This window comes from Ahaetulla prasina, chromosome 2, assembly GCF_028640845.1.
Source record: "Ahaetulla prasina isolate Xishuangbanna chromosome 2, ASM2864084v1, whole genome shotgun sequence".
In the NCBI taxonomy this organism is placed as follows: Eukaryota; Metazoa; Chordata; class Lepidosauria; order Squamata; family Colubridae; genus Ahaetulla; species Ahaetulla prasina.
In genome coordinates, this window is record NC_080540.1 from 118316771 (window position 1) to 118335792 (window position 19022).

Here is a 19022-nt window from a genome sequence, read left to right on the forward strand (position 1 = left end):
ACCTGAATATATTTTGTAAAAAAGCTGCAAAGAAGGACCAGCCTTTCAACTGAATAAGGTATATGATACAAATTGTATCAGTAAGGGTTATTTGTAATATTTTAAAAATATATAACTATATTTAATAATAAAGAACTGTCAAAAATGTAATATAAAAATAGGCTGCTTTTGAGAGTTTAAAGCAGGGGTGTCAAACTCACGTCATCATAGTGGCAACATGTGACGTATCAGGACTTCCCCCCACCCTTTGCAAAACTGGGCATGGGCGTGGCCAGCACATGACATATCTGGACCAGGGGCCGGGAGTTTGACAGCCCTGGTCTGAAGTATGCAGGACAATTTGGGTACTAAACCTAATGAATCTCATCAAATTTTCTTGTGGCAAGCAAATTCCTTTTACAGTAAATTATTTCAGCAAGTGAAATATATGAATCTATATATTTTTTAAACTGTTTGTGTATGATTTTTACCTGGCTGAAATGTTGTATCATAGAGCCAAAATTTTTGAAGGTATGGGCTAACTTATAAATGGGCTAACTTATAAATGCATGCAAAATCTGGAACCCATGTCTCCCATGGAATTGGAATTTGGTAAATTTAATAAAACATTTTATGACATAAACATCATAAAAAAGTGTATGACTTAATACAGAATTTGTTGTGGTTAATTGCTGATGTTTAACTGTGCTAAAGAGTTCAACATGGACTATTTTACAGATAGATATATCTCTGAGTAAGTATCTCTCTGAATTTTTAAGAATTTTACCAATGAAGGCAGTACATTAGAAGCTCTGCCGTTGTTGAAGGCATTGAGAAATCTGATAAGAAATATCTCTGAAATGATAATCAAGGGGTCATAGGTTGTTTAATTTACCATAAAAATAATTTGTATGTGATATTATACCTCGTTAACATTGCATTATTATCCTGTCAATGTTTTGGGTTGAAAGATTTGGAAGAAATAAATAATAAGTCAATTATCTTCAATACTAAATCCTGAGATTGGTTTACTATCTATATTTTATAATGTATGTAAATCAACCCACCTAAGATATTAATTCATTATTTCTTATTAATGGCTTTATTTTTATTGTAAAACGTAGAGATACTGATATCTTTTATTGGAACAATAATATTGAAAACCATGGGACATTGTTTTGTTGAAAAATTATTGCAATGAATCACTTTGGAAAATTATAGTGGAAAAATTCAAGTAATTTGATTATCCTGTATTATTTCTATTGACATTTTCTTAATAGATTAGTTTTGATAATACAAATGTCATTATAGACAGGTATACTGAACATGAATGTTTAAAATATTTGTATTTTTTAAATGAATGTCATTTTCCAATATATTTGCGTTTGTTGGACTTTTTAAAAGTTTGTATTATTTTTATTCTGTGATGCAAAATAAAAAATACATCTTTTCTTATATGTGTTTACCATAATTCTTTATTTTCATTTCTGTTATTTACATTTGTGTACATCACAAAGCAAAAACATTGCAATGTTTGTGTACATCCTGTTCCACAGACTTGCAAAAACAATACACCAGTATGGCTGACTTTTGAACTAAATATTTAGGCCACTAGATGGCAGGGTTCCTTTTTTGATCTCAGTTTTGCTTTATAACATATGCTCTTCCAATTCTGCAATCTTGCTTAACTTTCTTCATATTTTAACTCTGGTCTATGTGAATTTTAACTCTGGTCTAATGTGAAAAATTATACCATATGTGCAGGCCTATTATTTCTCATAGGAGGGTTCCTTTGGTTGCAGTAATTTCAGGCTGCATTTCTGAGTTCCAAATTTATCACGAATAAACATAAAATTCTTTCAAATGAATTCCAGCCATTATTACTGCAGGTAGCGTAAAACAAGACTATATCCAGTCTAGTTTTGGAAGTCAGCCACTACATTTCCAAAATACATGGTGTTAGTATCTGCTTTTTTAAAAAAAAAATTGCTGAACATTCCTTTTATTTCCTTGCATTGCTTTTTTCCCCCTAAACTAAATTATTGTAGTTTATCATTTGTTCTGAAACAAGGTGATTTTTTTAAAAAAGTGAAATGTAGCATAATATTTAGCACTGTAACATTTAGAATAATTAACATAATGAACCCATGGAAATATACAGCTTGTCACAATTTCAAAATAGTCAAGATATCCCAGTCACGATCCCATTAATGCAAGAAATAATCTCACACAGGATAGGAAAGCTTTTCATGGCCAGTTGAATGTTTTGTTTGGTAGAAGACCTAATTTCTGTACTGCCATTCTTACTGCTTCATTTGTTTACTAAATTTAATAGCTCGTGTTATGTTTTTAAGTGGGAATTTAAATTTTTATGTTTATGTTTCAGTTTTGCTATTTGTATGTTATCTTAAACATTGGAAAAATGAGTCAATAAATAAAGAATTAGAACTGAAACTGAAGTATACCTTTCCACAGCCTGATCTCCCAGATATAGTATGTATCAGTTCTTAACATCTACAGCCTTAAATAGTATGAAGGAATAGTCTCAAAATACATTAGAAATGATATGAGTTGTTATATTTAAGAAAATATTACAACTTAAAACAAATTCTCTCAAATCTTTCCTAGATAGTTTCAGAAATATATCTAAGGAAATTAAAACGGGATGTGAAATAAAAAGAATGCTTTTTTCTATGTCAAAACAAAGTTGGCAAAATCCAAAATTTTCATACTTGTAATACAAAACACCTACGCTCTTTTGACTGTGGTGCCAAAACACTGGCATCTGGAATAATGCTCTTGATAATATGCTATTGGTGATGCTGATAATGCAGTCCTGGTGATGTTGTACACATACATGAAGATGATGTACATTTTACTGCACCTGTTCTCCTGGGCCCACCCAGCAGGATGACTCACGATTAAGAAGACCAGAGCTCTGAGCGTTTAGCATCTGCACTAAGAGGTCTGTAGCTAAGGTGTGGGAAGGTTCCTCAAATCCAATTGTTAGGAGCTGCTGGTAATCGCCTGAGGGCTGGTGACACAACACCCTGTGTGAAGAAAAAAGGAGAAGTTGGAGGTGATCATTGTAGCCTCTATCCTACCCAGTTAAGTGCTCTGGAGATCAGGTTCCTTTGTTTAATAATTAGGCATTCTTAGGGCATTCCTGTAGAATGCTTTAGAAGTACATGACAAGTATACTTGCATAAATGTATTATCTGGCACTAATTCACCTTCTCAAAAGGTGAATATATTCAGATGAAAATCAGTTTACATTGGGTTTTCAAGCATACATTTGTTCTGTTCTATTTTCTCTTTTTTTTTCCTAATACAAGATATTTTGGATCAGCAGCCTGTCTTAGTTTTGTATGTATGTTTAAAACACGATGCCTCAAAATTCAAAGAAATTTGAAAAGCAAGAGACATAGGGCAAATGAACTGCAATGAATGTGTGCATTTCTTCCATATCAGTACTTTCAGATGGCTGGCTGTTCTTGACAGTTGTACTAACACAATATTCCCATTTTTTGTTCTTTTTTTCCAAATAATGGAATAATGATGGAAAAATACGATAGAAAGCATGGGCGGTTTACACTTGGAAGACTACCATCCTTTTGGAGGCAACAGAATATATAGAATAAAACTATCTTTTCCCAGAGATAGGTATATAGTCAGTATTTTTCTTTTTACATTTTGAGTTTGAATCTTCAGAAGTGCTCCTTTGTATATATTTTTCAGAAAGGGCTTATTGTTGACTGTCGGTCACCAGTCACAGTATTGAATTCAGTCATAATATTGAATCAAGCAGATGGCATCATCTACATTTGTTTTTACCACAATAAAAATGAGTGGGAAGTTACAGCACACCCTCGCACACAGAATCAATTTTGTCCCACACACTTCAACTACATCCCACGTTATATAACTAGGAAACTGTTTTAGATAAAATTGCAATAGTGTTATGATGTGCAAAATTTCCAGTGTGGAATTCTTATTCATAATTTCCCATTAGAATGTTTATTGATGCCAAAGATAATACAAGCTGCTTCGAGTATCATTTTAATATGTGTAAATCACAGATAAATATATATGTGTTCCTTTAACAAATTTGGAAGCAATAATATATATACAGTTAAATACTGTTTCTGAACATGGTAGGAACATAGCTACCAGGGCAAGTAGCAATGATGGAGCATTCCAGTGATGGAATTATGGCCTGTCTATTCCACTTTCAAACATGGTTCACGAATAAACGAGTGACTAGTTAGCACAACTTTACAGTATTATGTAGTTTTATTAAGTTTATCCTTTAAGATAATTAGTGGAGATTGGAGATAATGTATTTGAATACCTAAGAAAAGTTCTATGTGAATTAAATATCTGTACAGTGATAGAAGTGATGATGCTGCAGCATCACAATTACTTTAGAGCAGTGGTGGGATTCAAGTAATTTAAAAACCGGTTCTCTGCCCTAATGATTTTTTCCAACAAACCAGTTTGCCAAACTGCTCAGAAAATTAACAACCGGTTCTCCCGAAGTGGTGCAAACTGGCTGAACCCCACCACTGCTTTAGAGGATACAAAACTTTAGTTTTCCATCAATGATTAGGACCTCAATTATTTCAGTGCAAATGTATAGCAGTTTTTGGATATCTCTGCAATAGAAGAGATAATTGTTCATATAGGTAGTTTCAACTTACAACTGGTCGATGTTATGCTGGATCTCCTTTGAGATACTTACAACCTAATGGCCACCTGCACACCACATTTATGTAACCACATTTCCAGCACTTGGCAACCTGACCACATTTATGGCCATTTGCAGTGTCCCATAGTCATATGACAGTATTTTATGAAGTGGTTGCTGAAAACCAGAATTTACTTTTGGTTTTCAACAAAACTCATCCATAGCGAACAATTGGTTTACTTAACAACTACAGCATTCACTAATAACCACTGCAAAAAGTGTTCTAAAATCAGGTCAGTCACATGGATGGCTAATTTTATGATTGTCACAAATTATGACCATAATGGCCAAACTCCATTATTTTCATAGGGTATGAACTACATGCAGAATGCCTTTAATTCAATCCCAGTTGAACCAATCGTCCCAAATTGATAGGAAGGATCTCTTCCCATCATTTGTGATGAACATTGATATTCAAAAGAAAACAATGCTAGATTAAAGAACAAAATAATTCAACCTAGCACAGAGCAAATGCATAATATACATAGAGATATACAACAAAATTCTGGATCTGTTATCTAGATAACACTTTCATCTTAATAAGAAATGAACAATTGGAGAAGATACGTGAGACAATTAACAACACATTCAAAGGAATAAAATTCACAAGAGAAGAAGAAAATAATAACACATTACCCTTCCTGGCTGACCTCATCAACAGAAAAAATGATGGCATATTAGAAACCTAAGTCTGTCAGGCCTGCCATCTCCAGCTTCTTAGCTTTGCTAGCATCCTGCCATAAATTGCAAGGGAGGGGGAAGGAATTTGGGGTAGTAAAATATGGGCTAGGAATGAGAAGACAAACAGCAGGAGGGGAGACACACTGACAAAAACCAGAGGTGCCAAACTGGAATAAACCAGCCTCCAAGGATACCTGGCCTGGGAAGTTAATGTGAAAGTACACAGAGAGGCACCAAGCTCCAATCCGTTCCCAAAACATCATAAAGGAGTCTTATTGGACACTGATGGAATGGACCGGGGGGGGGGGAGAGAGCCATGGAAAAGGGGAAAAGTATAGCCTTTGTGTGGGAATATTCAGATCTAGTTTTACTTTTGCTGTAACTACTTAATTTTAGTAAAAGAACCTTTTACTATTCTTCAAAAAGACCTTGACTTTGTGTAGGAATGGTCAAAAATTTGACCAGACTCCAAATCTCAACCAGCAAATGCTCTGTCTTACACACTGGAAAAAAGAATCAGAACACTAAATACAAGCTTGATGGACATTACCTTGTAGATGACCCTCACCCCATCAAAGACCTTGGAGTTTTCATATTCAATGATCTAAGTGCCAAAGCCCACTGCAACTACATCGCCAAAAAAGCTTTAAGAGTTATAAACTTAACCTTGCACAGCTTCTTCTCCAGAAAGATTACACTACTAACCAGAGCATACAAAACATCTGCTAGATCAATTCTCGAATACAGCTCACCTGTCTGGAACCCACATCTCATTTCGGACACTAATACAATTGAATGTGTCCAGAAATATTTTACAAGAAGAGTTCTCCACTCCTCTGACCACAACAAAATACCTTATGCCACCAGATTTGAAATCCTGGGTTTAGAAAATTTAGAACTCCGCCGCCTTCGGCATGACCTGAGTATAACTCATAAAATAAGTATAACTCATAAGTTTCGCCGCGAACTTAAAACTTATTTATTTCATATGGCTGGACTAGCCTGATTTTTATTTTTATTGGATGGGTTTTTAAAATTGTGTTATTTTACAGGGGAGTATGTTTTTTAACATTTTGGGCATTTAAATTAGTTTTTTAAGGGTTTTATATTTATATTTTTAAATTATTGTGTGTATTTATATTTTATCTGCCTGTTCACCGCCCTGAGTCCTTCGGGAGAAGGGCGGTATACAAATTAAAATATTATTATTATTATTATTATTATTATTATTATTATTATTATTATTATTATTATTATTATTATTATTATTATTATTATTATTAAAATAATCTGCTACAATGTCCTTCCTGTCGAAGACTACTTCAGCTTCAATCGCAACAATACATGAGCACACAATAGATTTAAGCTTAATGTGAACCGCTCCAATCTTGATTGCAGAAAATATGACTTCAGTAACAGAGTTGTTAATGCCTGGAATGCACTACCTGACTCTGTGGTGTCTTCCCAAAATCCCCAAAACTTTAACCAAAGACTATCTACTGTTGACCTCACCCCATTCCTAAGAGGTCTGTAAGGGGCGTGCATAAGAGCACCAGCGTGCCTACCATTCCTGTCCTAATGTTCCCTTTGATTGTATCCAATTCATATGGTTATTTCATTCTTATATATACTGTTGTGTTTGACAAATAAAATAAATAAATAAAAAAATAAACCTATCACTTCAATCAAATGAAGTTGAGGGTCTTTCTTTCCTAAATGTCTATGTTGGGGCAAGTCTATCAAAGTCTTTTGAAACACTACCAATACTAACCAACTATTCTTCTACCAAAGCAACAACCCAAAGCAATTATCTCAAGAGAAATTGTATAAGAATATTATTTAGATAAGTATAAACACACTGCAGCTACCCAGTATGCCAGTAAGAGGCGGCAGATCATCTAGACTACATCTTCTAACAGAGTGAAGACTCAGACCATTTTGTCAAAAAGTCCCTGACCAGACCTTTTGCAGCATAACCTATGAAAACAGAACTCATCTACAGCATATAATGTAAGGACTGTAATAGCCACTATGTAGGACATACTGGCAGAAGATTAGCAGAGCACATCCATGAACATCAACTAGCAGTCAGAGGGCATGACAAAAACTCCTTAATCTCACAACACATGAACAAATTCAACCACAGTTTCAACTGAGAAACTATTTGCATTTTTTTCTTCCATTTAATCATGTCAGATTTTTGGAGACTTGTCTGGACAAGTTCCTGCAGTTTTCTTGGCAAGGTTTTCCAAAAATAATTTGCCATTGATTCCTTCCTAGGACTACAGAAAGTGACTGACCCAGATCATCCAATTGCTCAAAGTGGGACTAGAATTCATACTGTCCCAATTTCTAGCCTGATGCATTAACCGTTACACCATCACATTAAGTCAGTCTATATAAATGTTGTGTCAATGGCCTATCCCTAATTCTGCACACCTACCAGGATAGCACATCAGAACTGTGTTCACTGTCAGGATCTATAGGCACCCAGCGTCCTATGGACCAAAGCTTCTGCATTTTCACAGTTGTTTCATCTCCTGTATCACGGAAGCATAGGAAGTAGCTACAACACAAAGATTGCATGGAAGCAGTGAAGTGGTTGATTGATCAAACAGCCTCTGGTAAACTCAAGAAATAAACATTAGTTAAGACCAAAGAAAGAATTACATTGATATAACATGGAGCAGCTTTCAAATGACACCATTCTTTTATCACCAGAAGTATGGAAAGGGAAATATGTTGTTAAATGATCTGTCTAGCCAGGTCATATCCACTCTCCCCATATATCTCACTAGTGGATGTGATCATCCAAAATCATGGGATGAGATATCAGTATGCAAATGATAACTCAGCTCTGCATCTCCATTCTCGATGATCCAAGTGATGCTGTGGCTTCCCTTTTGCACTGCATGGAGGCTGTGGGAGTCTGAACGAGGGACAAGAGGCTACTGCTGAACTCTGGTAAGATGGAGCGCTATGGGTTCAAGAACCCTTGGGTTCTGGTTGTTTATCATCTTTAGTTTTGGATGGGATTGCACTCTCCCAGATAGACCAGGTGTACAATCTGGGAATTCTCCTAGACTCAGGACTTCTGTTCAAACAGCACACAGCAGTCTTGGCTAGAAGGACCCTTGCACAACTTCATATTGTGCATCAGTCACGCCTTTATCTGGATTATGAGGCCCTGTGCAAGTCACTCATGCTCTGGCCATCTCTCAATTGGATTGCTGTAATGCATTCCATATGAGGCTACCCTTAAAGACTATTTGGAAACTACAGCCAGTCTGGAATGCAGCAGCACAGATAGCTCTGGGGGCCCTAGGGTGGCACCTATAATACCACTGTTTCATCAGTTGCAGTTTGCTTCTGGGTCCAATTCAAGGTATTGATTTTTACCTTTAAAGCATGGATCCATGATATCTGAGGAGCTGCCTTGCCCCAATGGGATTTGCCTACCCTATTCACTCCAGCAGGAGCCTATTGCTAACCCTCACCTACTAAAGAATCCCAGCTGACGGACTCAAGAAGAAGAGTCTTTTCTGCTGTGGCCCCCACATTCTACCATTGGAAGCAAGAACTGCTCTCACCCTTTAAGCCTTCCAGAAGGGGATCAAAACCTGGTTTTACCAGTTGGTTTGGGGCCTTGAGGAGGTGGTCACCACTGGAAATAGTTGATGGGGCAAGATGAAGATCTCATCCCTGGCTTGGTTCTAGTTTTTTATATATATTATATAGCTTTTTAAAACTTTAATTGCTTGAATATTTATCTTTTTACTGTTTGCAAGCCACCCAAAGTGGCCCTATCAGTGAGATGGGTAGCATATAAATTTAATAAATAAAATAAAATAAAATTCCTCAGTATATTCAGCAACTCACTATTCTGTCCGGAGTGTTTGATTCCGAGCAGCAGACCCTTCCAGTATGTCTAGATTCCAGCGCATCTTCTTATAAAGATTGTGGGGAATATGAGCAGCTGTGTATGGTGCTGAGATGCAGTATCGAAAGATGGAAACTTGCCGAGTCTCATTCATCCAAAATTTCCCACAGAAGAAACATGATACGCTGGTGGGGATTTTGAGACAAATACAGAGTGACAGATATGTTTGTGCATGTAAGAAAGAAGAAAGTTAAGACAACAGCGCAGATTCGAAACCAAGAGCAATTTCCTCTTGCTTGCACAAAAATAAATAAAACAGTAACGTTTGAAGAAAAATTATCAATGTGAACCTAAGTTATCAAAACAGAATGGCACCTTAGGCTTCCTTTCAGTATTCCTGAAAATGGGATAGGATCATCCTAGATTTAGACATTTTTTAAAAGGCTCTTTCGGTGAAATTTTAGAAGCTATTCAATTTTCTGTCTTTTAATAGTCTAGGTCTAGGAGTACTTGGGAGAGCAAAAATACGCCATAAATGTGTGTTCTGTGGCACGTGCCAAATCTTGACATAATTTGGAAGAATATTTTCTCCAATTCTACACATTTGAATGATTAGCAAAGATCACTTCTGAAACGTTTTTGTCTAACCTTACATCATTGTGCATTGGCTAAGTTTTTATTTGTTTTAATTTTTATTTATATGAATGTTTGTTGTTGCTGTTTTGACTTGTATGATGCCCAGAAGCACATACGTGAAATGGACAGTTATACAAATTGAAATAAATAAATAAATCACACTAAGTACATAGAGCTAGGTAAAAGGTAAAGGTTCCCCTCGCACATATGTGCTAGTCATTGCCGACTCTAGGGGGCGGTGCTCATCTCCGTTTCAAAGCCGAAGAGCCAGCGCTGTCCGAAGACATCTCCGTGGTCATGTGGCCGGCATGACTCAACGCCAAAGGCGCACAGAACACTGTTACCTTCCCACCAAAGGTGGTCCCTATTTTTTCTACTTGCATTTTTACGTGCTTTCGAAACTGCAGAAGCTGGGACAAGTAACGGGAGCTCATCCCGTTACCCGGCAGCACTAGGGATTCGAACCGCTGAGCTGCCGACCTTTCGATCAACAAGCTCAACGTCAATGTCACATAGAGCTAACCTTTCCCTAATGAGTGCTTTGTACCTGAATGGGTCTGTGTCTTCAAGAGAAACAAAGCTGAAGGAAGCGTACATCAGCACCAGTTGCTCAAGCTGGCAAGCCAATTGCTGAGAAATTTCCAGAAGCTGTGGCAAATGGAAGAACAAATGTTTTGAGATTGGAAGCTAAAAACCAAGGTCTTGAATAATGTCAGGCAAATCCTTGAGACCAGGCTAATCCCCTATATTTGCTCTGCTAACTCAGTTCTGTTCTTCCATTAGCTAAAATGTGGTTTGAAGCTCATGGTGTGTGTGTGTTACAGCCAAATTCCTCATATGTGAAATCTAAGAGAAACCCTAAGGCTAGGGTATTTCTTACTGCCTCCTTCCCTCTCAGCAAGAGGAAAAAGCACAGCTTTCAACCAACAATCAGTTCACTACCGACAAAAAAAAAAGGGGGGGGAGTGAGGAAGAAATGTATCACCTCATTTTTCTATTCTGCCACAGAGCTTCCATTGCTTACTCTGAATTAGGCAACAAGGTCTGAGTATGGTAAGAGTGGACAGCTTTCCAACAAAAATACATTGTGCAGTTGTTTTGTCTTATCTTCCTAACCATTAATTTTGTAGTGGAAAAAAAAGTGGTGGGAGAAAGGAGACGGGTTACAAGTGGAGGATATCATGATCCAAATACCCAGTCTGTGAATAAAAACCTATTTTTGCAGTGTCCTACATTGGACGACTGTGAGGCAAGTAACACATATTGCTGAAACATTGCTTATAGAGGAACAAATGACACTGGATTAGTACAGGGATGTCTACTCTTGTCATCCTATACGCATGTTGCTAAGTTCTGTGTCCAACTGTAGGTGGAGAAACCTGAAGCATTTCCTGTCAAAAAAAAAAAAGATAGAAAACTTACTTATCTGAATGTGTCACGGTTTGGGGTTTGTAAGTGTGGACAACAAAGATGTATAAAACTATGGATATAATATGGAAAAATTTGTAAATAAGCTAATGTAAGTAGAAATTTAGTTGAATTTTTTTTTATTTTCCATTTTTTTGGGGTTGTATTACTGTAATTACTATTAATATAATACAGTTATAGTTATTAGCTTGTATGTTAAGATTTACCATTGATTTCTCTCTGGCTCTGATTTATTTGCATTGTTATCCTGACATGGCACTGTCCTTTCAATAAAATAAAAGTTTTTAAAAAATGACAGGAAACATGTGCCATGGTTTGGGATTTGTAAATCCAAACTCCTCTTTCACCTCTCTTCCAGAAAGGAGGATAATCCTTTATAAGTGGTTTGTTACACACACACACACACACACACACACACACACACACACACACACAGGATCTGTCTACTTCTCATCTTTTGCTGCTCAAGAACCTGGGCAAGTATTTCAAAGTTATCCTCTGAAAGGGAAGAAGCAGGGAAGTGTGAGCGCATGAACTATGAACCATCTTTTGGGTACCTAGGTAGGCATTGTCAAGCAGTACTTTGAATAAGGAAGCACCCTTTGCAAGCATTCCCATACTGTAGTCTCCCTGCAGCCCAGAAATGATAAGAGGAAGGCTTGCTGGGGCATGGGGGAAAAACAACAATGGGAAGGATGAAGGAATGGTAAGAAAATATTCCTCTAGAAAAGAAAAGACAGAAAGATCAGCTTTAAGGACAACTGAAGCATTGCAAAACCCTGCGTTATTAGAATGATGTGAGAAATGTAAGAAAAGGTTTCAGAGGAAACTGTAGACTTCCTGCATCAAGAAAATGATGAAGGAGGACACCTAAATATTAGGCTATATGCTGAATAATAATAACTAAGAGCAAACAATCAGTGCATTTTGTGGGAATGGTCATCTGAGTATATCTGCCTTTTATAGATTTGGGAATCTAACACCACCACAACGAGAGACATGTGTAACCTTTTCCATCTAACCTAGAGCATTTTCACACAGTGTTTGAGCTGATTCAGAACCAGCTCCAAATTTGTACCATTGAACAGTATTGTCTGGTTTTGAGAGAGAAATCCCACCCCTGCTCCACTATAGGTTTGTTTTTGTTTCTGTTTAGAAAACCAAAGAAAAGCTGCAGCCCAGAATAGTCAGTGGGAACTTGAGATTTACCCTTTCCTGTATTCCCCATATCAATTTGCTATCATTCCATCTTTGGAGACTTTTGTCAAATGTAAGAAAGAATTATTTGGTGTGTGCATGTACATGGATATTTACAAATCACCTTCCTTAAATACTGCTTTCCCTCATAGTAACATGGATTTGGGGAGGGATGGTAGCAAATTATTTCCTTTTTCAGTTGCCAGTGGATAGGCAGGATTCTTGTTAGTCCAAGGCCCATAACAATGTAAGGGATGGGGCATTTATTGAACAATGTTCCTCATACTTGCCTACTGCTTGGCTGAAAAGAGCACTAAATGCTCATGGTAATCTCTACACATTTTCTGCACTTGAAGGTTGGAAGATATGAACATGATTGCAGGTAATCTGTAAAATAACTTTTGAAATATTGGAAACTGGGGAAGAAGTGACACATTGGGTTTATCAACTATCCTGTTACATCCATTTGCTCAGTTTAGTATCACTTTCTTTGTTTTATCCAATTTACCTCGAAATGTTCCCTTCTAATATATTTATATAGTTTCCTTAAAATATAGATTGTGTCTGTTTTACTTGTAAGAGGTATTTTTGTGAAAGTCAAATGTAGAATAATAATAAAAATGATAAATACTTTGATAGATAGGAGTTGAAATTACATTGTAATTTTGGTCCTGCATACAAGAAGCATCTGATTGAAGACAGCGTCGTGGCGGGACGGCGTGGATCCCGGTGCTCCGGGGAAAACACCAATATCCCAGCCGATTTGGGGGTCCTCAATGGACCATAGCTGTCCTGTAGAGACAGTGAACAAGGGAGGCACCGACTGGTGAGAACAGGGAAGCTACAAATTCCCTGGAGCACCGGCATCAGCCTCCAACCCAGCAGTGAGGGAAGACAGCCGAAAAGCCGGGGCGGCCACACAAAAGACTTGAGCAGTAGCAGTTATTGAACTGAGTATTGTTACCGGGTGAGTGATTGGCCAACTCACAGGTAAGAAGAAAATCTTTTAAAGCTGAAAAGAAGTTCCAACTTGAAATTAGCAGGTAAGTAGCACACAGAAAGTTAAAGTGAAGGAAAACAAAACTAAAGCCCTAAAAGAAATAACTTTCCATCTGGATTTGAAATTGGATTTGGAAGAAATTAAAAATAATAAAAGGAAAAGAAAATTGAGGAAAAAAAATAGATGATAACACTGGGATTGACAGTGACAGACTAAAGAGAAGAGGAGGAAATGGGGAAAAATTGAGGGGGAAAATTAAAAGAGTAAAAATTAGAAAAAGGAGGTGGAAAGAAAGATACAAGAAAGAAAAAAAGAAGAAGATAAGAGAATGGGAGAAAGGGAGAAAAATATTAAGAAATGGAATTTTGGAGAGACTGAAAAAAATGATTAAAAGGAATAGAAAAATGAATGGCAGAAAAGAAATTAAAATAGTTGTAGAAATGTTAGGTAAGATGTAAATTAGAAGAAATCTATAGATTATTGTAAAAGGGAAGTAAGAAAAGATGAAATGAAGTGTATGTAAGAAGCAAAAAAGAAGAAATATGCTATTTAATGCAAAATAGAGAAGTAGATGAAATGTGAAAGATATAATGGGATATATGTTTTATTGTCTGAGAATGTATGGAATTAGAGAGAATCATAGTGGATGGTAAAAAATATATTTTAAATATAGAAAAGAATAAAGAAATTAATTGAAACTAAGATATAAAACTGAAAAGAAGTGAAAAAGGAAGAAGTATATTGTTTAAGAAAAATAGTCCAGCAGATGAAATGTGAAAGACAGTATGGTTTATAAGTGAAAACAATGGAAAGTGAGATGTAAAATGGAATAAAATTGAAATGTTAGTAAATTATGTATCCTACTGGAAGAGAAAAATAATTACTGAATTGTGAATAAGAATTTAAAGAAAACAAGAGGTGGAAGATTGTATTAATTAAAAGGTTGTGAGGTAAAAATGGAATAAGATGAAGACAATGTTAATAATCAAAACATATGAGGGGAATTCTGAGAAATATACTCAATAAATGGGAAAATCGGGGTTGTCTGGACACTATAGTTAAAAAATTTGAAATGAAAATGAATACAGCAATAGAGAGAGATAAGAAGAAGGAGAGAGATGGAAAGGGAGAAGGAGGGAGAAAGAAGAAAGGGAAGAGGAGAGGAAGAAAGGGAGGGGAAATAAGACTAGGAGAGAAGGTTAGATAGGGAGGAAGAATGGAGGAGGGGGAGAAAGGAAGGAGAAGTAGAGAAGGAATAGGAGAGGAGAGAAGAAAGTAGGAAGGATAAAAGAAGGGAGAGATGGAAAGGGAGAAGGAGGAGAGAAGAAAGTAGGAAGGATAAAAGAAGGAGGAGAGGAAGAAAGGAGGGAAATAAGACTAGGAGAGAAGGTTAGATAGGGAGGAAGAATGGAGGAGGGGGAGAAAGGAAGGAGAAGTAGAGAAGGAATAGGAGAGGAGAGAAGAAAGTAGGAAGGATAAAAGAAGGGAGGGAGAGGAATGAGAAGAAAGATTGCTGTAAAACGGAAAAGACGAAATGGAAGAAAGACAACCCTGAACATGTTTGACTATATCAGGATAAAAATTGAAATAGCTAAAAAATAATAAAAGAATATATATATTAGTAAAAATGGAGAAATTAGAACTTGAGGGCAAAAAAAGATGTGATTTATATAAATGAGCATGGAAATATTAAGAAATCATTAAAATATGGAAAAAGAATATTTTGGCAGAAATTGTAACTAAGTAAAATGTATTTGGATATGTTAAGTTGTATAAGATATGATATGGCCAATACTCTCTTCATAAACTATGTGTGTTGGGGGGGGGAATAAAAAAATCAATAAAAACTCATTTAAAAAACAACAACAAGCATCTCATTATAGCCACAGTATAACTGAAATGTCTGGAATGAATCTCAATTACCCTCCACAAACTAAAGAAATAAGAATTTCTTTAGAAATAAATTTCAAAGAAAATTTTGAAGACTTTTTCTATTCTAGAACCTATTTCTCCTCCCCTCTTGTCATTGTCGAGTTAGTTCCATGAAGATCCTTCCCCCCCCCGCCCCCCAATCCAACTAGATGGAATAGGACCAAGGGCTTCAATGGAAACACTCACTCTTTTCCGGACTGGCTCCTGTGGAGGTCTTAAATAAGGTGTGCAGCTGCGGGCTGTTGATTCCAAATAGTGGAAATATGGCTGGCACATCTGCAAAAAGGTGGGCATGGCTTTGGCAAACTGTTCCTTCTGCATTCTGTCTCTGCTGAAAATAGGAGAGCACTACGTCAAGGAGAGCCCCTGCCTTTACTCCCTGCTCAGCACACCTTCTAGTGTTACTGCACACACACACACACACTTGGGACATATACATCCTGCCCTTAGGAAATACCATAGTAACAATCCAAGACTGGGTTCAAAATGTGGAAGATTCCTCTTTTTAACTGAGGTATAGCAAAGAGAAGAATCTATGCATATTGCTGCCTTTGGGCACCTGGATGTCTACTGAAATCAGCAAGGAATCAGCAAGGAATGCAATGCCTTATAGACTATCCTAATAGGAAAAACAATACAGAAATTATCTTTCATATCTGAATTCCAGCTTTCCCTTGTTCAGTGCCTTCCCACCTTTTTGATATTGCTCTTCGACCATAACTATAACAATAATTATTTAAGATGTTTAGAAAGTTTAACATGTTCAATTCATGATTTATCCTATTCTGAGGAAGGGGTCTAAAAATAAGAGAAAACTCTGGGACAAAGTAAAAACTAATGGATGACTTTGCATTATTAAGGGTTCCCTTCTGTATTACCAATCAGAAACCAAACATTCAAATAATGGTAAAGGTAAAGGTTCCCCTCGCACATACGTACTAGTCGTTGCCGACTCTAGGGGGCGGTGCTTATCTCCGTTTCAAAGCCGAAGAGCCAGCGCTGTCCAAAGACGTCTCTGTGGTCATGTGGCTGGCATGACTCAACGCCAAAGGCGCACAGAATGCTGTTACCTTCCTACCAAAGGTGGTCCCTATTTTTTCTACTTGCATTTTTTACATGCTTTCGAACCGGTAGGTTGGCAGAAGCTGGGACAAGTAACGGGAGCTCACCCCATTACACGGCAGCACTAGGGATTCGAACCGCTGAACTGCCGACCTTTTGATTGACAAGCTCAGCATCCTAGCCCCTGAGCCACTGCGTCCAAACACAAAGCAGGATTAGATCTGAGTTTCAACCAGATTAACCTAAAGCAGGTATAAGGTAGAAACAGATATTTTTTCTTAATTGATTTTGAAAACATAGGCCCTTTCCCCCTTTTGAGATGAAGTACTTTTTAATGTCCTTGATTTGGTAATAAACAACACCAGCTATCATGTTGGGGGGAGGGGATTATCAAAACAGTCATGTTAGCCGTCACAATAATGTCACTAAAGTCAGCCAGCCCTTTATAAAATATATGAGACAGATACATAAGAAAGAGACAGGACTTAGATTACATGGTTGCATCACTATCTTAATTTTTTTTTACCTACCCCCATGGATGCCCTTATATATGAGCAAGAAATTTGCTACCTTCATTGCCAATCTGTATCTTGCCTTTATTACCTGGGTTCACTGTTGCTGCTTGTGACCTGATCTCCTCCAAGTTAATGGGTGACAGAAGTTTAAGTGTTCAATGGAAGCCTCAAGCTACCATTGAATAGTGTTGGAGTAAGTGCAAAAATGGTTTACAGCAAAGGATGACTTATCCTTATAACACAGACTGGGGATTAAATTAAGGAAACATCATGGAGGAAGAAATGCATACTGAACAAGCTCACAAGAAGTCCAAGTCATATTTACTGAAGTTAGCAAACCATGTTCAAACAATCTCATATTGCTGTTTCAAAAACAAGCTCTACACAGAGAAAAAACATTTGGGACTTATTGCCTTTCTCCTTCTTGTCTGCAAGAGGAAGAGCTGCTGGGCAGATTGAAAGCAGTTGTGCTCCTTCCTTCCACTCCTTCGGAGGATAGCACAATTGCCAATACAACAGCAGCTCTCATGAAAAGAACAACCAAAATATGCAGTGCAATAGAGGAAATATGAACTACATCAATACGTAGATATAGTTGTGTAGCAATACGGAGATATAGAAATAGAAGATAGATATTGTACAGAGGTGCAAAGTAATATGGTAGAAGTGTAGAAGTGTAGCTGCAGAACTAAGAACACTGGAATAAAGTAACTTAACGGGGAAAATAGATATGGCAATAATACTACAGAAGTATTGGCCAAGAAATAAGACATATAGTAAATAAGACAAAAATATAGAGGGAAACCAAGCAAAAATCCAACTAATAATCATTCAAAAGCACCTATAACACTGCCCTGCATATCAAACTTTTAGCTCCCTCTTTGGGGTGGATTGGCTCATTTCCATTTGTCTTTTACCTTTGCATCTGTCAGATTTTCTATTGGGTTGCTTGTTATTGTGAGAGGCACATAGAAACCTTAGCATTTCATAGCCAGATTTCACTTTGTGGGATCTATTTTATTCGTTATCCAAATTCCAAGATGAGCCACCTGAAGCTTGAGACAAAATGCACACTTTTACAATAGAAAGATTCCAGCCACAATTCTTAATCTCTTGCCCTTATTTACTTAGAGTACTTTCGTTGCCAAGTCTGAATTGGAATCCTTCACATCTCAAAACGGTTCTATTAATCTTTTATTTTTGATGGAGGAATAAAAAGCCATTTTATTTTTGTTGTTTTAACATTTGGGTGTCAGAAATTTTTAATCATTTATTTAATTTCCCCCCTGTAAATATCTTCAAAACTTATTGAAGTTGAGCTTAACTCCTAAAGGTCATGTTCATATAGTTTACTTTGGTAATAAGGTGAAAGTACTTCTGCATTCATGTTGATTTTAACTTTTCGGTTGCTAGAATTCTACAGCTGTGAAATTTCCTGATGGCTTCTATCTAGATATTATACAATCCCATTAAGATTTTTGAAATCAGTCAAGATTGACTGGTGCTGACATGTGCTGGGCACTGCTGCTTTAGATATTATATTACCCTTGGCCATGTTAAAATAATTAAAGTCAAGTTTCAGCATTGTGCTGTCAAAAGGTTGCTAATATTTCCATATCTTAACCCACCTGTATAGAAGGTAAGTCTGGAAGTCCTCTGCTTTCTTCAGCAAATATTTCAATTTTTCAGTTATTGGAGCAAGCAACTTTTCTAAAGTGATGTTCATTTCTGATGGAGTCTCAGGCTGTGGTTGAGCATTGCTCAGCCAGTGAGATTCTGCAATTGGAGGAGATATAAGACATAGTCCTGGACTATGAGGACTGAGACTCGGGGTGCCTTCAGGGCTAGATATTGGAATATCCAGAGAGCCATCTGAGAGACAACTGTACCCTTGCTTACTGGCCATCTTCAATGACCTGCTTCAGGCAATCTGCCAAGAAAAAGATAGGGAACTAAACATCTAGA

General features: G+C 36.9%; 1 protein-coding gene across 1 annotated transcript; it reads right to left on the minus strand.

Moving 5' to 3' along the window:
- Positions 1 to 1494: 1494 nt before the first annotated feature.
- On the minus strand, positions 1495 to 18963 carry C2H19orf67 (chromosome 2 C19orf67 homolog). The gene is made up of 6 exons (XM_058173499.1): positions 18686 to 18963; positions 15667 to 15811; positions 10471 to 10571; positions 9287 to 9472; positions 7851 to 7973; positions 1495 to 3029 (listed from the first exon to the last, which is right to left on the minus strand). The coding sequence occupies exons 1-6, from the start codon at positions 18961 to 18963 to the stop codon at positions 2855 to 2857; spliced, it is 1008 nt and encodes a 335-aa protein (XP_058029482.1). The 3' UTR covers positions 1495 to 2854.
- Between the last annotated feature and the right edge of the window lie 59 nt (positions 18964 to 19022).